Source organism: Salvelinus alpinus, chromosome 3 (assembly GCF_045679555.1).
Source record: "Salvelinus alpinus chromosome 3, SLU_Salpinus.1, whole genome shotgun sequence".
NCBI classification, from domain to species: Eukaryota; Metazoa; Chordata; class Actinopteri; order Salmoniformes; family Salmonidae; genus Salvelinus; species Salvelinus alpinus.
Window position 1 is genome coordinate 33,312,796 of NC_092088.1, and position 22,479 is coordinate 33,335,274.

At 44.1% G+C, this 22,479-nt stretch overlaps 1 protein-coding gene across 8 annotated transcripts in view; it reads left to right on the forward strand.

Moving 5' to 3' along the window:
• The window catches only part of LOC139570580 (actin-binding LIM protein 1-like), a 150,037-nt gene that overhangs the window by 26,894 nt on the left and 100,664 nt on the right, over window positions 1-22,479 (forward strand). For 5 of the 8 annotated variants that reach the window (XM_071392545.1, XM_071392548.1, XM_071392546.1 and 2 more), the window contains exon 1: window positions 16,250-16,443. The exons of the other annotated variants lie outside the window; for them this stretch is intronic. In XM_071392545.1, the coding sequence (XP_071248646.1) occupies window positions 16,305-16,443 (139 nt within the window). In that variant the 5' untranslated portion in view covers window positions 16,250-16,304. Of the gene's footprint in view, window positions 1-16,249; window positions 16,444-22,479 lie in introns of those variants that run through there. 8 annotated transcript variants of the gene reach the window in all.

The window sequence follows — 22,479 nt, forward strand, 5'->3', positions numbered from 1 at the left end:
ACGTTCATAAAATCGCAAGTGTAATACATCAAAATAAAGCTTAACTTCTTGTTAATCCAGCCGCTGTGTCAGATTTCAAAAAGGCTTTACGGCGAGAGCAAACCATGCGATTATCTGAAGACAGCGCCCCGCATACAAACACATGAAAAACATATTTCAACCAGGCAGGTGTGACACGAAAGTCAGAAATAGCGATATAAAAAATGCCTTACCTTTGATGATGATCTTCTGTTGGCACTCCAAAAGGTCCCAGTTACATCACAAATGGACCTTTTGTTCGATAATGTCCTTCTTTATATCCATAATAACTCAGTTTAGCTGGCACGCTTCAGTCAATAATCCACCCAGTTTCCCTCCATCAAAATGCACACAAAATTAATCTCAAACGCTACTAATAAACTTTTCCAAAAAAGTCAAACAACGTTTATAATCAGACTGTTGACATCTAGCGGAAGCCCTAGGAACTGCAATCTGGGAGGACTTGGCCTTATAGTAAAAGTGGTAGCCATTGAACATTTTGGTAGGCTGAATTTCTTTTGGGGGGGGATGGTTTTTCCTTGGGGTTTCGCCTGCCATATCAGTTATGTTATGCTCACAGGCATAATTTTAACAGTTTTAGTAACTGTAGAGTGTTTTCCATCCAGATCTAGCAATGATATGCATACCCTAGCTTCTGGGCCTGAGTAACAGGCAGTTTACTTTGGCCACGCTTTTCATCCGGACGTCAAAATACTGCCCCCTACCTAAGAGAGTTTAAAAAACTTGAGTGTCTCCATTGATCCTAGGTCCTGGCAGTTCTGTGCAGACTCAGAACCACTGAGCTTAGGAGAAATATGCAGATTCAAAGTGGAGTCCGTAATTTGCTTTCTAATGATCATGATCTTTTCATCGAAGAAGTTCATGAATTTATCACTGCTGAAGTGAAACCTGTACCCTCTGTTGAATGTTGTTTTTTAGTTATCTTTGCGACAGTATCAAATTTTTTTGGGGGAATGTTCTTATTCTCTTCAATTAGGTTGGAAAAATAGGTTGATTGAGCAGGGCTATTCGATATTGCACGGTACTATCTTTCCCAACAAGTTTGTTGGAGCGCCATTTCCATTCAAATTTTCAGGATGCTTGCTTCAGGGCTCGGGTGTTTTCTGTATACCAGGGAGCAAATGTCTTGTGACAAATGTTTTTTTTTTAAGGGTGCGACTAAATCTAGGGTATTACGCAAGGTTAAATTAAGATCCTCAGTTAGGTGGTTAACCAATTTTTGTACTCCGATGTCCTTGGGTAAGTGGAGGGAGTCTGGAAGGGCATCTAGGAATCTTTGGGTTGTCCAAGAATTTATAACACGGCATTTGATGATCCTTGGTTGGGGTCTGAGCATATTATTTGTTGCGATTATGTGATAATCCACTATTTATTCCACGGGACAAAATTAGATCCAGGGTAAGACTGTGGCAATGAGTAGGTCCGGAGACATGTTGGACAAAACCCACTGAGTCGATGATGGCTCCGAAAGCCTTTTGGAGTAGGTCTGTGGACTTTTCCATGTGAATATTAAAGTCACCAAAATGCACATGGGATATGGTCACTAGTGTAACCAGGAGGAGAGGCCTCATTTAACACAGTAAATTCATCAGGCTTGAGCCATGTTTCAGTCAGGCCAATCGCATCAAGATTATGATCAGTGATTAGTTCATTGACTATGTGTCATGGCCGTTGAAAGTAGTGGACCAAGGTGCAGCGTGGTAAGCGTACATATTCCTTTTATTATAGAAAAATGACGCCAACAAAACAAGAAACGAAAGAACAACCGTGGAGTGCCACTAACAAAAGTCAACTTCCCACACTGAAAGGAGGGAAAAGGGCTACCTAAGTATGGTTCCCAATCAGAGACAACGATAGACAGCTGTCCCTGATTGAGAACCATACCCGGCCAAAACATAGAAATAAAGAAACATAGAAAACAAAACATAGAATGCCCACCCCAAATCACACCCTGACCAAACCAAATAGAGACATAAAAAGGCTCTCTAAGGTCAGGGCGTGACACTATGACTGCCTTGGAAGTGGGTAATCTAACATTAAGTAACCCTATTTTGAGATGTGAGATATCACAATCTCTTTAAATAATGACAGGAATGGAGGTCTTAATTCCAGTGAGATTGCTAAAGCGAACACCACCATGTTTTGTTTTGCTCAACCTAAATCCAGGCACAGACACGGTCTCAATGGGGATAGCTGAGCTGAGTACACTGACTGTGCTATGTGTTCAGCCAACCTACTTGCACCAATCCAATGTTATTACAGTAAAATACTGTGAAACACAAACCCCATCTCCCGTTAATTAATGTAATTAATTTGTTCATTCATTATGATTACAGTAGCATTTACTTTTTAAACATTAAAATACAGTCCATTTTACGGTATTGTACTGTGTGTTATATAGGGCCCTTTGTTTTGGTTAATCATGCTACATGACCTGGGATTTAACGTTTATTTTAAGCCTTTTCCAGAAATGAGAATTAGACCAAAAATGAAAACAATTGTCTGAGCAGGGTGCTGGACCATCTGACATGAAAATAAAAGGGGACAGTTTGATGAAAACACTTTAAATAAAGGTAAAAATTCTGGTCATTTGACATGATTAACCAAAACACAGGGCCATATTCATTACACAGTACTGTACTTGCTTTGATACTGTATTTATATTAGTAGGTGTACTGCAATATGAAATACAGTAATTTACCACTAGTTGCCTGTAAGTTACTGTCAAATTCCCGGCAAACCTCTTACAGTGTACCCAGGCCACCTAACTCCACCCGAAGATAATCATGTAGTCTACGTCAGCCATAAGCTGCTTAAGGAAGAGGAGGAAGAAGCTTGCTGATCTGAAGACACAGTGCAAGCCTCTTTCCCCCTACTCTGCTCTGCTGTATACCTGTAGGCTCTGCTCTGTGGTCTATGCTCTCTGCCTGCTGTTTGCTGTCTTGACCTCGACCCTGAAGCCTGAAATTAACACCTGTGGTACAGGTTCCACTTTTGAAGAGTTACCTCTGCTCTGGAGGTCTGGGATGTACACTTGAAGGAGATCTACATGATGAGATTCTTTTGGAAATGTATATCACTCTCTCTCTGGATCTTTACATGACATGTTCATAGCTCCGAGATATTTTTTAGGCCTGTCCCTATGTTTTTGTCAAAGTCTACTACAGTGGAGGTTTGAAGTGTCCTTGTAGAGCTTAGAGCCATCCTAGGATTCTGGCTGAATTGTACTTAGTGTTGCACCCTGCTTTGTGGGAAGGCTGAGGGGGAGCCGGGCAACATGCCTACCCTCAACAGCCTGGGCAAGCTGTGTAGCTCCAACCGCAGCCACACAGTGGACCGCCCCCACCAGCATCAAACGTAGAAACTCATTCAAGCGCATGTCCATCATCGAGGACGGGCACGTGGCTGAGGTGCTCTACCTCATCCCTAAAGTGTACATTTAGCAGCTGCCGTACCTCAACCTTAACTATTACCTGAATGAGAGACTTGTCGATCTGGCACCAGTAGGGCTATGGTATGGGGTAGGAGGTGCCGGCAGGGAGAATCTATCTTGTCTGTCTATCCTCAAGTCAACTAGGTGAAAAATCTGTCGATGTGCACTTGAGCAAGGCACTTAACCCTAATTGTAACTGTTAGTCATTCTGGATAAGAGCGTCTGCTAAATGATTCAAATGTAAATATCTGTCTACTGGCCTGTGTGTGTACATGCAAATCCACGTTTGTGGTGTGTCACGCAATTATATCTTATTGACTCCAACAAAGTATTGCAGAGAAGTCAAAAATGAATTGCTGTCCTCTCGAAATGTATGTAATATCAAAATTATGCAGGCAAAGGGGCCACAGTTTGCAAAGCAAGGAACCGAGATGGTGGTTTACATCAGGATTACAGTGAGCATGAGGACTAGCCAGACATTATTCATCCACTGACTCCATGCCAGGCCGTGAGATATGGTCTGCATCCCAAATGGCACCCTATTCCCTATATAATGCACTACTATAGTGCATTACTTATGACCAGGGCCAAGAGAAAGAGAAAGAAATTAAGGTTTAAAGTACATTTCCTGCACTTCTACACATTTTGCCATGGGGAGTAGAGACTGTGAGTCACGTGGCTGTGGCTTGCTATATAAAGCAGAGGCAGCCCCAAAAATCTCCAATATGGCGCAGCAGTAAGACATATTTGTTTTTGGCCTATGTAAATATTCAGTCTTTTTCGTTTTCTTTGAAATATAATGAAATGTATACAATCTCTTTTTTCCATTTTCGAAATAAATAAATATACCTTCCTGCAACCCGCTTCACCCAATGTGGTATGGATCTGCTATTTTTTAGACCTTATAACTGGAACCTCCATCGTAAGCTAGCCATCAGAAGCTAGCCAGCTAATTGGCTACTAGCTATTTAGTCATTGTTAGCCACTGCTAGCGGTCTTTACCTGTAGCTCGGACACCAGCCGCTTTAGTCCAGATAGCCCAGATAATACCTGCCAGTCTGCACAGCACGATATCAGCCCTGAGCATATCAGACTGCTTTTTCCCCCCACTACATCACCAGATTCCTGCCGCAAGCTCTGGACCATTGCACTGGATATTCGCAGCTAGCTAGCTGCTACAGTGTGGCTATTGTGGCTAACGCCCTTGTCCAGAAGCATGCACCAGTTAGCCTCGAGCTAGCTTCGAGCTAGGCCCATCTCCCGGCTAGCAAACAAAGTACACCAACTACAATACCGCTCTTGCGGTACCATTTGTCGACACGGAGCCCCGCCGATCCATCACGACTGGTCTGTTGATCTGCTGACGTAATTTGGCCAATGTGCTTTCAACCGGCCTCTGCGACGTGGATATGGTGAAGATCCATCTGCTAGCCCCGGCCCGCTAGCTTCCTAAACGCTGTGTCTCCCGCTCACCTAGCGTAGTAATCGACTACCGAACAGCTCCCTGTTTCATCTATTGCTGCTCATTGGACTCTATGATCACTCGGCTACACAGCTGATGCCTGCTGGACTGTTCATTAACACGGTACTTAATTGTTTTTATCTGTCGGCCCCAGCCTCGAACTCAGGCCCTGTGTGTGGCTAACTGATCCTCTCTGCCCATTTATCGCCATTTACACGCTGTTGTTGTCTTAGCTGTATACCTTGTATACTGTTGTTTACGGCAGCTCTCATTGTTTTGTTTTACTGCGGAGTCACTAGTCCTGCTCAACATGCCTCAGATTGCCCCCTTGTCCCACCCCCCACACATGCGGAGACCGCACCTAGCTTAACTGGCGCCTGCAGAGATGCAACCTCTCTCATTGTCACTCAATGTCTAGGTTTACCCCCACTGTCTTCACACCCTACCATACCCTTGTATGTACACTATGCCCTGAATCTATCCTACCACGCCCAGAAATGTGCTCCTTTTTTTCTCTGTCCCCAACGCACTAGACGACCAGTCTTGATAGCCTTTAGCCGTACCCTCATCCTACTCCTCCTCTGTTCCTCTGGTGATGTAGAAGTTAACCCAGGGCCTGTGTGTCCCCAGGCGCTGTGTCCCCAGGCATTTGCTTTATTCACTGCTTTAGCACACTCTGCCAGCCCTGATGTCCTAGCCGTGTCTGAATCCTGGCGTAGGAAGGCCACCAAAAATTCAGACATTTCCATCCCCAATTACAACATTTCCCATCAAGACAGAACTGCTAAAGGGGCGGAATTGCAATCTACTGTCGAGATATCCTGCAGAGTTCTGTCCTACTATCCTGGTCTATGCCCAAACAGTTCAAGCTTCTACTTTTAAAGATCCATCTCTCCTGAAATAAGTCCCTCACTGTTGAAATCCCTCACTCCTGAAATAAGTCCCTCACCCCCCTCAGCTCCCAGCTGTGCCCTGGACACCATAAGTGAATTGATTGCCCCCATCTATCGTCAGAGTTCGTACTGCTAGGTAACCTAAATTGGGATATGCTTAACACCCCGGCCGTCCTACAATCTAAGCTAGATGCCCTCAATCTCACACAAATGATCAAAGAACCTACCAGGTACAACCACAAATCCTTAAACATGGTCACCCTCATAGATATCATATTATTTACAACTTGCCCTGTAAATAAACCTCTGCTGTTTTCAACCAGGATCTCAGCGATCACTGCCTCATTGCCTGCGTCCGTTATGAGTCTGCGGTCAAACGACCACCCTTCATTACTGTCAAATGCTCCCTAAAACACTTCTGTGAGAAGGCCTTTCTAATCGACCTGGCCCGGGTATCCTGGAAGGATATTGACCTCATCATGTCAGTAGAGAATGCCTGGTTATTCTTTAAAAGTGCTTTCTTCACCATCTTAAATGCCCCTTTCAAAATATGTAGAACTAAGAACAGATATAGCCCTTGGTTCACTCCAGACTTGACTGCCCTTGACCAGCACAAAAACACCCTGTGGCGTTCTGCACTAGCATTGAATAGTCCCCGCGATATGCAACTTTTCAGGGAAGCCAGGAACCAATACACACAGTCAGTTAGAAAGCAAAGGCTAGCTTTTTCAAACAGAAATTTGCATCGTGCAATACTAATTCCAAGTTTTGGGACACTGTAAAGTCCATAGATAATTAGAGTACCTCCTCGCAGCTGCCCACTGCACTGAGACTAGGAAACACTGTCACCACTGGCCCAAGCCCCCCCCCCCCCCCCCCCCCCCCGCTTCTCCTTCACCCATATCCAGACAGCTGATGTTCTGAAAGAGCTGCAAAATCTGGATCAGTACAAATCAAATGGGCTAGACAATCTAGACCCTCTCTTCCTAAAATTATCCGCCGCCATTGTTGAAACCCCTATTACTAGTCTGTTCAACCTCTTTTGTATCGTCTGAGATTCCTAACGATTGGAAAGCTGCCGCGGTCATCCCCCTCTTCAAAGGGGGAGACACTCTAGACCCAAACTGTTACAGACCTATATCCATCCTGCCCTGCCTTTCTAAAGTCTTCGAAAGCCAAGTGAACAAACAGATCACCGACCATTTCGAATCCAACCGTACCTTCTCCGCTATGCAATCTGGTTTCCGAGCTGGTCATGGGTGCACCTCAGCCACGCTCAAGGTTCTAAACAATATCATAACCGCCATCGATAAAAGACAGTACTGTATAGCCGTCTTCATCAACCTGGCCAAGGCTTTCGACTCTGTCAATCACCGTATTCTTATTGGCCAACTCAACAGCCTTGGTTTCTCTAATGATTGCCTCGCCTGGTTCACTAACTACTTCTCAGATAGATTTCAGTGTGTGAAATTGGAGGGCCTGTTGTCCAGACCTCTGGAAGTCTCTATGGGGATGCCACAGGGTTCAATTCTCAGGCCGACTCTTTTCTCTGTATATATCAATGATGTCACTCTTGCTGCGGGTGATTCTTTGATCCACCTCTACGCAGACGACACCATTCTGTATACATCTGGCCCTTCTTTGGATACTGTGTTAACAAACCTCCAAACGAGCTTCAAAGCCATACAACACTCCTTCCATGGCCTCCAACTGCTCTTAAATTCTAGTAAAACGAAATGCATGCTCTTCAACAGATAGCTGCTCGCACCCGCCCGCCCGACTAGCATCACTACTCTGGCTAGACTGTAAACTCTCCTTCCAGACTCACATTAAGCATCTCCAATCCAAAGTTCAATCTAGATTCGGCTTCCTATTTCACAACAAATCCTCCTTCACTCATGATGCCAAACGTACCCTTGTAAAACTGACTATCCTACTGATCCTTGACTTCAGCTATGTCATTTACATATTAGCCTCCAACAGCGAAGTGGATGCAGTCTATCACAGTGCCATCTGTTTTGTCACCAAAGCCCCATATACTACCCACCACTGCGACCTGTATGCTCTCGTTGGCTGGTCCTCGCTACATATTTGTCACCAAACCCACTGGCTCCAGGTCATCTATAAGTTGTTGCTAGATATAGCTCTGCCTTATCTCATTAGCACGTGCTCCAGCAGGTATATTTAATCAAATCAAATCAAATTGTATTTGTCACATACACATGGTTAGCAGATGTTAATGCGAGTGTAGCGAAATGCTTGTGCTTCTAGTTCCGACAATGCAGTAATAACCAACAAGTAATCTAACCTAACAATTCCACAACTACTACCTTATACACACAAGTGTAAAGGGATAAAGAATATGTACATAAAGATATATGAATGAGTGATGGTACAGAACGGCATAGGCAAGATGCAGTAGATGGTATAGAGTACAGTATATACATATGAGATGAGTAATGTAGGGTATGTAAACATAAAGTGGCATAGTTTAAAGTGGCTAGTGATACATGTATTACATAAAGATGGCAAGATGCAGTAGATGATATAGAGTACAGTATATACATATACATATGAGATGAGTAATGTAGGATATGTAAACATTATATTTAGTGGCATTGTTTAAGTGGCTAGTGATACATTTTTACATAATTTCCATCAATTCCCATTATTAAAGTGGCTGGAGTTGAGTCAGTATGTTGGCAGCGGCCACTAAATGTTAGTGGTGGCTGTTTAACAGTCTGATGGCCTTGAGATAGAAGCTGTTTTTCAGTCTCTCGGTCCCTGCTTTGATGCACCTGTACTGACCTCGCCTTCTGGATGATAGCGGGGTGAACAGGCAGTGGCTCGGGTGGTTGTTGTCCTTGATGATCTTTATGGCCTTCCTGTGACATCGGGTGGTGTAGGTGTCCTGGAGGGCAGGTAGTTTGCCCCCGGTGATGCGTTGTGCAGACCTCACTACCCTCTGGAGAGCCTTACGGTTGTGGGCGGAGCAGTTGCCGTACTAGGCGGTGATACAGCCCGACAGGATGCTCTCGATTGTGCATCTGTAGAAGTTTGTGAGTACTTTTGGTGACAAGCCGAATTTCTTCAGCCTCCTGAGGTTGAAGAGGCGCTGCTGCGCCTTCTTCACAACGCTGTGCCTTCTTCACAACGCTGTCTGTGTCGGTGGACCAATTCAGTTTGTCCATGATGTGTACACCGATCATCTCCTTTGTTTTGTTGACGTTGAGTGTGAGGTTATTTTCCTGACACCACACTCCGAGGGCCCTCACCTCCTCCCTGTAGGCCGTCTCGTCGTTATTGGTAATCAAGCCTACCACTGTAGTGTCGTCCGCAAACTTGATGATTGAGTTGGAGGCGTCCATGGCCACGCAGTCGTGGGTGAACAGGGAGTACAGGAGAGGGCTCAGAACGCACCCTTGTGGGGCCCCAGTGTTGAGGATCAGCGGGGTGGAGATGTTGTTACCTACCCTCACCACCTGGGGGGCGGCCCGTCAGGAAGTCCAGGACCCAGTTGCACAGGGCGGGGTCAAGACCCAGGGTCTCGAGCTTGATGACGAGTTTGGAGGGTACTATGGTGTTAAATGCTGAGCTGTAGTCGATGAACAGCATTCTCACATAGGTATTCCTCTTGTCCAGATGGGTTAGGGCAGTGTGCAGTGTGGTTGCGATTGCGTCGTCTTTGGACCTATTGGGTCGGTAAGCAAATTGGAGTGGGTCTAGGGTGTCAGGTAGGGTGGAGGTGATATGGTCCTTGACTAGTCTCTCAAAGCACTTCATGTTGACGGAAGTGTGTGCTACGGGGCGGTAGTCGTTTAGCTCAGTTACCTTAGCTTTCTTGGGAACAGGAACAATGGTGGCCCTCTTGAAGCATGTGGGAACAGCAGACTGGGATAAGGATTGATTGAATATGTCCGTAAACACACCAGCCAGCTGGTCTGCGCATGCTCTGAGGACGCGGCTGGGAATGCCGTCTGGGCCTGCAGCCTTGCGAGGGTTAACACGTTTAAATGTTTTACTCACGTTGGCTGCAGTGAAGGAGAGCCCGCAGGTTTTGGTAGCGGGCCGTGTCAGTGGCACTGTATTGTCCTCAAAGCGAGCAAAAACGTTATTTAGTCTGTCTGGGAGCAAGACATCCTGGTCCGCGACGGGGCTGGTTTTCTTTTTGTAATCCGTGATTGACTGTAGACCCTGCCACATACCTCTTGTGCCTGAGCTGTTGAATTGCGACTCTACTTTGTCTCTATACTGGGACTTAGCTTGTTTGATTGCCTTGCGGAGGGAATAGCTACACTGTTTGTATTCGGTCATGTTTCCGGTCACCTTGCCCTGGTTAAAAGCAGTGGTTCGCGCTTTCAGTTTCACGCGAATGCTGCCATCAATCCACGGTTTCTGGTTTGGGGATGTTTTAATCGTTGCTGTGGGTACGACATCGTCAATGCACTTTCTAATGAACTCGCTCACCGAATCAGCGTATTCGTCAATGTTGCTGTTGGACGCAATGCGGAACATATCCCAATCCACGTGATCGAAGCAGTCTTGAAGCGTGGAATCAGATTGGTCGGACCAGCGTTGAACAGACCTGAGCGCGGGAGCTTGCTGTTTTAGTTTCTGTTTGTAGGCTGGAAGCAACAAAATGGAGTCGTGGTCAGCTTTTCCGAAAGGAGGGCGGGGGAGGGCCTTATATGCGTCGCGGAAGTTAGTATAACAATGATCCAAGGTTTTACCAGCCCTGGTAGCACAATCGATATGCTGATAGAATTTAGGGAGTTTTGTTTTCAGATTAGCCTTGTTAAAATCCCCAGCTACGATGAATGCAGCCTCAGGGTGTGTGGTTTCCAGTTTACAAAGAGTCAGATAAAGTTTGTTCAGGGCCATCGATGTGTCTGCTTGGGGGGGGGGGATATATACGGCTGTGATTATAATCGAAGGGAATTCCCTTGGTAGATAATGCGGTCGACATTTGATTGTGAGGAATTGTAGATCAGGTGAGCAGAATGACTTGAGTTCCTGTATGTTGTTATGATCACACCACGTCTCGTTAATCATAAGGCATACACCCCCGCCCCTCTTCTTACCAGAAAGATGTTTGTTTCTGTCGGCGCGATGGTCATCCCCAAAGCCAACACCTCCTTTGGCCACCTTTCCTTCCAGTTCTCTGCTGCCAATGACTGGAACAAATTGAAAAAAATCACTGAAGTTGGAGACTTTTATCTCCCTCACTAACTTTAAGTGTCAGCTGTCAGAGCAGCTTACCGATCACTGCAGCTGTACACAGCCGATCTGTAAATAGCCCATCCAACTACCTACCTACCTCATCCCCATATTTGTTTTTGTTTTTCTGCTCTTTTGCACACCAGTATTTCTACTTGCACATCCTCATCTGCACATATATCACTCCAGTGTAAATTGCTAAATTGTAATTACTTTGCCACTATTGGCCTATTTATTGCCTTACCTCCTTACTTCATTTGCACACACTGTATACAGATTTTTCTATTGTGTTATTGACTGTACGTTTGTTTATCCCATGTTTAACTCTGTGTTGTTGTTTTTGTCGCACTGCTTTGCTTTATCTTGGCCAGGTCGCAGTTGTAAATGAGAACTTGTTCTCAACTGGCCTACCTGGTTAAATAAAGGTGAAATAAATAAAAACTATGAACACACTGCTCAGAAACGTATTTTCCATAGATCATGTTTGTGTACAATATACTGTACATTGACTATAACCACTTGTCTAATACTCTTCGCTGCCAGTCTCTGTCCCCCTTAAGACAAATAGCTAACATTAGTCCTTTTTGTGTGCACTAGTAGTAATACATGAGTTTCTGGATAGAAGTAAAGCACAACTGCATGGAGAATTGTGTGTTTAGTCAACTGGTTAGGGTGTTGCCTGTCTTTATTAGGCTGACAAGCAAACAAAACTCATGTCTCCCCCAGGAGTCCTTAGTCCTATGTTGTCTAGTTTGAGACTGGAATCAATAGCTGTGGATTTACTATGAGAGCACAACAAGAGAGATAAAAAAGAGGCAGACCAAGAAATTATTTGAATGACTGAGTACTAGAGACAGCATGACAGCATAGCATGATAGAGGTACTGGGACTCAAAAACGGACAAAATAATGTTTGTTTGTGGGCATAATGTGACATATACACTCCGGACCCCCAAAACATCCCCCTATATGTGACTTGTTTCAGGAAACTAGGCGTATGTCGCGTGTCATTACTTCACTGGAGAGACATTTGAACAGTAACTTGTTATATTTTATCAAAATGTTTTTTTTTTTTGCAGAAATGCCTTCTCGAACATGTGAACTTTCATGTGCCTTAATAACAAACTTGTATGCCATGTGTAAATACAAATAAAATAGTTCAATTACGAGCCTAGTTGGTTTATCCACAGATAAAGACCGGAAACTTCCTGCTAGCCATGATTGGCTAAGATAATGAGTGGGCTGGACATGCCGAGAGATGAGTTCGGATTGGTCAGTATGTGTAGGTAATCCTTTCTAACGTGACTTTTTAAAAAAGATATCACGTAGTAGAACTGCATAAGTGTTGCTCTCCCCTTTTTGGAGGATCGGGTTTTGAAATCAGTGGAATTAGATTAGGATAGTTAAGGAGATGAAGAAAATTCTGGCGTTTGATTGCAAATATGCAGAGTTGAAAAGAGAACACACAGAAGGCTGTTGTAATCTTTAAACTAACAGCAACCTTGGCATCCGTGACAGAGAGGGAGAAGTGTTAATCCATGTATACAGGTAAGATAGTCTCGCTTGACCTCACGTGTGGTGCAGTAGTCTAAGGCACTACATCGCAGTGCTTGAGGCGTCACTACAGACCCAGGTTCGATCCCAGGCTGTGTCACATGACCGGGAGACCCCGGCCATGACCGGGTGACCCATGAGGTGGCGCACAATTGGCCCAGTGTTGTCCGGATTTGGCTGGCTGGGATTTCCTTGAACGATCGCGCTCTAGCGACTCCTTGTGGCAGACCAGGACCCTCGGTCACCAGCTGGACGGTGTTTCCTGCAACAAATTGGTGCGGCTGGCTTCTGGGATAAGCGAGCAGTGTGTCAAGAAGCACTGCGGCTTGACAGCGTCATGTTTCGGAGGACGTATGGCTCTCAACCTTCGCCTCTCCCGAGGCCATAGGGGAGTTGCAGTGATGGGACAAGACTGTAACTACCAATTGGATATCACAAAAAAGGGGTAAAACTATATTACACGTTTCTAATTTCGTCAGAAAGTATTTTTTATTTCAAGTTAAAAGTATACTGTTAGCTAGCGAGCTAACGTCAGCTGGCTGGCTCGCTAGCTAACTTTACATGTATGATCTGTGTAGTTGTCACGACTTCTGCCCAAGTTGGTCCCTTCCCTTGTTCAGGTGGCGTTCGGCGGCCGATGTCACCGGTTTTCTAGCCGCCACCGATCCACTTTTCATCTTCCATTTGTTTTGTCTTCATTGCACACACCTGGTTTCCATTCACATAATTATATGTTCCTTATTTAACCCTCTGGTTCCCGCATGATTTTGTGCGTGTTTGTTCGTTGTAAATTTGTCTGTATTTGTGAGCTTGATTATTTTCCTTCTTGGAATATTTGTTGTTTTGAGTAAAGTTACGTGAATTACTCATCTCTGTGTCCTGCGCCTGACTCCGCCTTACCTGCTACACCTAGACGCCTGACAGAAGTAAAATTATTCATATCTCATTTGTATGGCTAGTTATAGCCTAATGTTAGCTAACATTGAACCTGGTTGGTTAGCTACCTGCAGATTCATGCAGGGTAGTAACGTCATGAGTTGGGATTATGGTTAATTGTTTAGCTAGTTGGCTATAGTTGAAGTCGGAAGTTTACATACACCTTAGCCAAATACATTTAAACTCAGTTTTTCACAATTCCTGACATTTAATCCTAGTAAAAATACCCTGTCTTAGGTCAGTTAGGATCACCACTTTATTTTAAGATTGTGAAATGTCAGAATAATAGTTGAGGGAATGATTTATTTCAGCTTTTATTTATTTCATCACATTCCCAGTGGGTCAGAAGTTTACATACACTCAATTAGTATTTGGTAGCATTGCCTTTAAACTGTTTAACTTGGGTCAAACGTTTCGGGTAGCCTTCCACAAGCTTCCCACAATAAGTTAGGTGCATTTTGGCCCATTCCTCCTGACAGAGCTGGTGAACTGAGTCAGGTTTGTAGGCCTCCTTGCTCGCACATGCCTTTTCAGTTCTGCCCACAAATTGTATATGGGATTGAGGTCAGGGCTTTGTGATGTCCACTCCAATACCTTGACTTTGTTGTCCTTAAGCCATTTTGCCACAACTTTGGAAGTATGGTTGGGGTCATTGTCCATCTGGAAGACCCATTTGGGACCAAGCTTTAACTTCCTGACTGATGTCTTGAGATGTTGCTTCAATATGTCCACATCATTTTCCTACCTCATGATGCCATCTATTTTGTGAAGTGCACCAGTCACTCCTGCAGCAAAGCACCCCCACAACATGATGCTGCCACCCCTGTGCTTCACGGTTGGGATGCTGTTCTTCGGGTTGCAAGCCGCCCCCTTTTTCCTCCAAACATAACGATGGTCATTATGGCCAAACAGTTCTATTTTTGTTTCATCAGACCAGAGGACATTTCTCCAAAAAGTATGATCTTTGTCCCCATGTGCAGTTGCAAACCGTAGTCTGGCTTTTGTATGGCAGTTTTGGAGCAGTGGTTTCTTCCTTGCTGAGCGGCCTTTCAGGTTATGTCGATATAGGACTCGTTTTACTGTGGATATAGATACTTTTGTACCTGTTTCCTCCAGCATCTTCACAAGGTCCTTTGCTGTTGTTCTGGGATTGATTTGCACTTTTCACACCAAAGTACGTTCATCTCTAGGAGACAGAACGCGTCTCCTTCCTGAGTGGTATGACGGCTGCATGGTCCCATGGTGTTTATACTTGCGTACTATTGTTTGTACAGATGAACGTGGTACCTTCAGGCGTTTGGAAATTGCTCCCAAGGATAAACCAGAAGTTTGGAGGTCTACAATTTTTTTCTGAGGTCTTGGCTGATTTCTTTTGATTTTCACATGATGTCAAGCAAAGAGGCACTGAGTTTGAAGGTAGGCCTTGAAATACATCCACAGGTACACCTCCAATTGACTCAAATGATGTCAATTAGCCCATCAAGTTTCTAAAGCCATGACATAATTTTCTGGAATTTTCCAAGCTGTTTAAGGCACAGTCAACTTAGTGTATGTAAACTTCTGAACCACTGGAATTGTGATACAGTGAATTATACGTGAAATAATTTGTCGGTAAACAATTGTTGGAAAAATGACTTAGATAGTAGATCACTTAGAAAGTAGATGTCCTAACCGACTTGCCAAAACTATAGTTTGTTAACAAGAAATTTGTGAAGTGGTTGAAAAACGAGTTTTAATGACTCTAACCTGAGTGTATGTAACCTTCCGACTTCAACTGTATATGTATAAACCAAAGACTCCACTATTGCAAGTAACCGTTTCAATAGAATGTTCATGATGTCACTGCGACAACTGTCGATAGACATAGCTGGTAAATTCGCTCTGGTTATCTACTCTGATTTCAGAGCACTCTCGTCTGAGTGTGCCAGAGAGCAAAACTGCTCGTCACCCGTTGAATATGGCCGGTGTCAGTAAAAGTTGGTAAAAAAGCGTGATTAGATTGTTACCAGCAGCACAGTTGCAGTCACCAATGCTCTGGATAACATAAAAACATCCTTACCAACTCTGCTTGGGCGAGTAAAATGGTCAGAAGGAGCTGTTCTCTCATTTGTGTGTGGACGTAGCTAGCAAGCTAGCCAACATTAGCCAGTTAACTTGGGTGTTTGACTGCTGCTGTTAGGTTAGAACGCTCCAATCAACCTTACTCCTCGGCCAGAGCGAAAAGCTCTGAATTTACAAACGGACAATCTGACAACGCTCTGAGTCTACGAATGCCCAGAAAACACTCCAGATTAAATTTATGAACATACCCATGGTATAAACCAGCCTTTAGTCTTAAAATCTTTGGTTGTTTAGTACATGGCCTCATATGTGAATCCTTAACGGGATAAGGCTAAAGCTTAAGAGGGTGTGAACGATGCTGAATGGGTGTAGACAAAGAAGACCTCTCCAATTACTTTCCCATTGCTCCTCAAGTTTAGTGTATGATATAATTTTCTCGCTCTGTGTCTCAACTTTTATCCAATGTCAAAAACACCACTTCAAATTTTTCTACATAAAATCTAATCGAGCCGGTCGGTCATATAATTGTAAAATGGCAGCAGCTGCCACCGAGACACTGCAATGAGGAGAGGGCTGACACAACAGAGGTGATGAGCTAGGGGAGGGGGATACAAGGGGAGTGTGAGGGGGAGGTGGGGGTAGAAAATAGGCTGGCAGAAGGCATACCCCACGCTGCCGTATTGGTTTACGGAAGAGAGATTTTCTCCTGCATGTTTCACGTCTGTCTAGCTTGCATAGCTCATTTTTCACTCAAGGACACACCATCTCCCTGGACACATTTTTTACATATCACCCCTCATTTTCTGATCAGTTTTACCTGGATATCAATGGTCATGGTGAAAGAAAAAGGTAACTGAATCGTATTGGAGTTGCTGTGTCTGTGCGGTTTTTGTTTGTCAGCATTATTGTCCGCAGTCGGTTCTGATGTGCAGTGTGTTTTTGGGGATCTGTCCTGGTTTGAATGTTACATTGTACATGTATTGCTGATGTAAGTTGGGGACCAGTATTAGTGATCAGCAACCACATTTTGTAAGGATTGTTTTTTTGAAGGAGCATTCCAAAGCATAACCAATCTACAATAGTTAGAACAGGGCTCTTACAACCCTGTTCCTAGAGAACTACCGTCCTGTAGGTTTTCGCTCCAACCCTAATCAAGGGCACCTGTTTCTAATAATTAGCTGGTTGATAATCTGAATCAGGTTAGTTACAACTGGGGTTGGAGCAAAAACCTACAGGAGGGTAGCTCTCCAGGAACAGGGTTGGAGAGCCCTGGGTTAGAAGATCTCTTTTTGCTATCAAGGAGTTATCTGAAGCGTAGCGCTCTGCTGATAAAGACACATACGCAAACATACAGTACAGTTCTTTATGCTGAAATATGCCTGTTGATATTTGGGTTGGACAGTGATGCTTTTCCTGGCAAAACAGTTAATTGAATGGCTTGATGGCCAGTTTGAGTGGTGAGTTTGTGGTAAGGTAATGTACATTTCTGTACAGTGGAAAGTGGAAAGTGGAGCACTAGTGTAGAGGTCACAAGAGGTTGCTGAGGGGAGGACAGCTCATAATAATGTCTGGAATGGAATGGTATCATTTGATGAGTTCAATACCATTCTATTTACTTTGTTCCAGCCATTACTATAAGCCTGTCCTCCCCAATGAAGGTGCCACCAACCTCCTGTGGTAGGGATCTATACTGCTCAGAGCAGCCCCAGTTGGACTGCACACACACTCATCAGTCTGCAGCTGTAACCATGGCAACTGGTTAAAAGGTACACTCCATTGTTATCTGTCGTGGCCTCATTCATAGAGACCTATTTCTTACTAAAATCAATCCATGTCCTACCATAATATGTATCAAGTGTGAAATATGTGTGTGTAAAAAAAAAAAAAGAAGTTGCACTTGTCTTTTCCTACTAGCATTGATTTTGCTTCTTTATTAAGGAAACATTTACTTACTATGACTGTGATATGTGGTTGTCTCACCTATCTATCTTAAGATGAATGCACTAACTGTAAGTCGCTTTGGATAAGAGTGTCTGCTAAATGACTAAAATGTAAATGTATGTTTGTGTGTGCGGGTCTGTGTGCGTGCATGCTTGTATCTATGTAAATGTGTATGGTGATTGTGTGTGTGTCAGTGTGTGTATGTCAGTGTAAATGCATCACAGTCATCACATTAGTCATATCAATAAATTATTTTAAATCATACACTCTTAGGAAAAAAAGTGCTATCTGGAACCTAAAAGGGTTCTTCAGCTGTCCCCATAAGCAAACCCTTTGAAGAACCCCTTTTGGTTCCAGTTAGAACCTTTTCCACAGAGGGTAGAGCTAAGCTACCCCGAACCGAGCCCGACGGGCGCTGACATTATACATCGGGTTAGGGCTGAGTAGGACCTGCTTTTTCATCAATAACTATGGTACGGTCAGGGTTCGGGTATAACTAAATTGATTGCTAACATTTTGAAGCCAAGCAATTTGCGAGTGCTCTGCTGTGCAGTACAGTCATATCTCACTAAGATCATAACATGTCAGAAGTGTCAGAAGTGCTTCAACCTCATCAAAAATAAAATATAAGAGATTATTTCACAGAAAATAATAATGTTCCTTGAGTTTTGTCGGAGTTTAGACTGACGAAAAGTAGCAAACTGCTCTCTCATGTCTCTTTATTGAGCAGAGCAGCCCAAGCGGAGCCGTTGCTATGGATACTTAGACTCAGAGAGCCGCCATGAGTAGGCATGGGTAGGGCTCGGGCTTGAAATGTATGCCCGTGCAGGGCTCTAACAGAGGGTTCTACATGGAACCAAAAGGGTTCTCCTATGGGGAAAGCTGAATAACCCTTTTGGAACCATGTTTTCTAAGAGTGTATGAACAGACAGTGACAGCTGTGTATGTGTGTGTAATAGAGACAGAAGCGCGCTACATGGCAGACCAATCCGAACTCATCTCTCGACATGAGTGCATTATCTCAGCCAATCATGGCTAGTGGGAAGGTTCCGGACTTTTTCTGTGGTTAAACCAACTAGTCTCGTAATTTAACAATTTCATTCGTATTTACAGATGGCATACAAGTTTGTTATTTAGGCACATGAAAGTTCACATGTTCCAGAATGCATTTCTGCCAAAGGCAAGTTCATGTTCAAATGGCTCTCCTGTGAAGTAGTGATGTGCGACATACGGCTAGTTTCTGAAACAAGTCACTTATTTTAAATCTTTCTAAAACCCCCTGTGGCAAAAATCAATGGTGAAAAAACGATTGGAAGCATTTCCGTTTGACCGCTAGGTTTTATGGGTATTATGACTCATACTGTGGTACTATATGGCCTGCATGTTTTTCCAAAGAGCTTGCCATGAACCTCTAAATCACAGACAGGCAGACCGACAAACAGACCACATGACATGGTCTATCTGAGACCCACTGAGCTTTGGTGTCTGAGCTGAATGTGTGACACATGAAAAAATAAGCTAAACAATGACGACACTCAGAGTGATCGTACTTGTTGGTGGATTTCCCTATTAAACTAAGAATGCTCTAGATATACTTGGCAATTTACAGGGTATACCACATACACCCGAGGAGACAGACTGATCTACTTACCTTGAGCTATTTGTCCTCTTTACCCCATCACATCAGTTTTGTCTGTCTCAGTAGTATGTGTGTGTGTGTGTCTGTGTGCGTGCACATGTGGGTGCACTGCACAGTCTCTGTGTCTAATCTTGTTGGATCAATGATACACATAATCCCGTAGGTTCACCACATTCACTTTTATATTTTTATGCCTCTCCCAGCATCTCTGATTTTGCAGAGTATTGCAGACACTGCAGTAGTGCCTCCTCTTTGGATGGTGCCTCTCTCTCCATCTGTATCTCTGTCTCTCGCCTAAGTGACAATCATCCTCACTATTGCCATTTGCTCTGTGCTAAAACTAAACCACTATTCTGATTATTATAGGAAATGTGACACAAAATTCTAAGTAGAAAAGATAGCCTAGATTTGGGTCTGATTTTGGATCCTGTAATGAATTTAAATGGACTGTCTTTCAGATGGAGAGAACCATGCATTTATAAGGTCATTTTAATGAATTTCAGACACAAGGATTTGTATTGTTTGAAATAGAATAGGGGGCAAATAGTATTGGACACAGTCCTCCTGTATAAGAAAACACTATACATTACACACTTGACACATGCACATGTTTACAAGACAGGCTTTGTCTCTACACACGGTATGTACCACCAGCTGGTAAATTGATAGTCATTCTGCGTTCAAACAGTACATGGCAGGTACCTGTGTTAGTTAGAACACTCCAACAACAATAACTCTCTGGTCTATGACAGCCAGCCATTTAGAAACGATAATTATTCTGTGTTAGGTCCCGAGGGATTAGTTTGTCAGGGGTTGGGGGCCTGGTAGAGGGAGATACGTTCCCCCCAGTGTTTGAAGTGCTTTGTCTAGGAAGATGGTGCAGGGGCTGGTGGATGGATGGGGGTAGGGGTTGTGAATCAAATCATACATATTTATAAGAGGGAAGTTTAAGGACGTCTTGTTATGTTTGTGTGATGAAAAGTACCACACACCCACACCATAACACACATCCACACACGCAAACTTGCGTACCGATGCCTCCCTCCCAGACGAGCTTAACACATTCTATGCTCGATTCAAGGCAGACAATAACGAGCCATCCTGGAAGACTCTCGCTGCTCCGGACAATCAGGTGCTTTCGCTCTCTGAGGCTGACGTGAGGAAAACTCTCAAAAGAGTGAATACTCAAAAAGCCTTCAGCCCTGTAGCAATGTGAAAAAAATATAAACGCATAAAAATATATATATTCTTTTTGACAATATCACAATATTGTTTTTGCGCAAGTTGGATGTACCTGCATCAAAACTCCAGTATTCTTCCTTCAAAGCTTGTTTTCCATCTTCTTTTAATATTCGTAGCCAATTTGTTTTCATCACTATTATTTCCATGACTGATCAAATCTCGTTTTCTCATGGCTCTTTCTTGTCCCTCTGCAGAAGACATATTTTATCCAAGATGGCGTAGCAGTGCAGACGTGGTTTTGTCATCCTCTCGTGTGCTTTTTGTATTTTTCGTCTTTTTTGTATATATTTCAATTTATTTTCAATCTCTTTTCCATTTTTAAATTAAATATACCTTCCGGTAACCTGCTTTTTTTTTTATATACCTTATAGCCAGAACCTCCATCAGAAGCTAACCATCAGAAGCTAACCAGCTAATTTAGCTATTTAGTCATTGTCAGCCACTGCTAGCGGCCTTTACCTTCTGCACAGACACCAGCCGTTTTTTTTTGCCTGGATATTACTTGCCAGCCTGCCAGCATCGGACTGTTTTCTCACTACAACGCCGGATTCCTGCCGTAAGCCCTGGACCTTTACTCCTGATAATCACAGCTAGCTAGCTGCCACCGAGTGACCCAGCCCTGAAGCTAGCCCTGAGCCAGGCCCACATCCCGACCTACTCAGTGATCACCTCCCGGACCCTACCCCAACACGGCTTGAACTCCTCTACTACACCGGATCCTGCCGTAAGATCCGGTCCCTTACATCGGATCATCGCTGCTAGCTAGCTGCTACCGAGTTGCTATAGTGGCTAACGCCCCTGCCCTGAAGCTAGCACCAGTTAGCCGCGAGCCAGGCGCATCTCCCGGCTAGCAAACGAAACTACTACAACTACAATACCTCTTTCGCCACCTGTCCCGGACCCTTTGTCGACACGGCACCCCGCCATTCCACCAAGACTGGTCAGCTATCCGCTGTGCCCTCAACCGGCCTTTGCCGGACGTCGAAGCAGAAGCTACTATTAACCCCGGCCTGCTAACTTTAATCGCCGTGTCTCATGCTAGCGTAGTAAGAACTACCCCGCGGCTTCCTTGCTCCATCTATTGCTGCTCACTGGACCCTATGATCACTTGGCTATATAGCTGATGCCTGCTGGACTGTTCATTAATCACGGTACTCCATTTGGTTCATTTTTGTTTATCGAACAGGCACTGTGTGTAGCTAACCTACCCACTCTGCCCATTCATCACCATTTTACCTGTTGTTGTTGTCTTAGCTGATTAGCTGTTGTTGTCTTAGCTAGCTCTCCCAATCAACACCTGTGACTGCTTTATGCCTCACTTTATGTCTCTCTCAAATGTCAATATGCCTTGTATACTGTTGTTTAGAATAGTTATCATTGTTTTAGTTTACTGTGGAGCTCCTAGTCCCACTCAACATGCCTCAGACACCTCTTTTGTCCCACCTCCCACACATGCGGTGACTTTATCCAGCATAACTAGCGCGTCCAGAGATGTAACCTCTCTTATCATCACTCAGTGCCTGGGCTTACCTCCACTGTACCCGCACCCCACCATACCCCTGTCTGTACATTATGCCCTAAACCTATTCTACCACGCCCAGAAATCTGCTCCTTTTATTCTCTGTCCCAAACGCACTAGACAACCAGTCTTGATAGCCTTTAGCCGTACCCTCATCCTTCTTCTCCTCTGTTCCTCGGGTGATGTGGAGGTGAACCCAGGCCCTGCGTGTCCCCAGGCACTCTCATTTGTTGACTTCTGTAACCGAAAAAGCCTTGGTTTCATGCATGTTAACATCAGAAGCCTCTTCCCTAAGTTTGTTTTACTCACTGTTTTAGCACACTCTGCCAACCCTGATGTCTTTGCCGTGTCTGAATCCTGGCTTAGGAAGGCCACCCAAACTTCTGAGATTTCCATACCAAACTACAACATTTTCCGTCAAACTGCCAAAGGGGGAGGAGTTGCAATCTACTCCAGAGATAGCCTGCAAAGTTCTGTCATACTTTCCAGGTCTATACCCAAACAGTTCGAGCTTCTAATTTTTAAAATTAATCTTTCCAGAAAT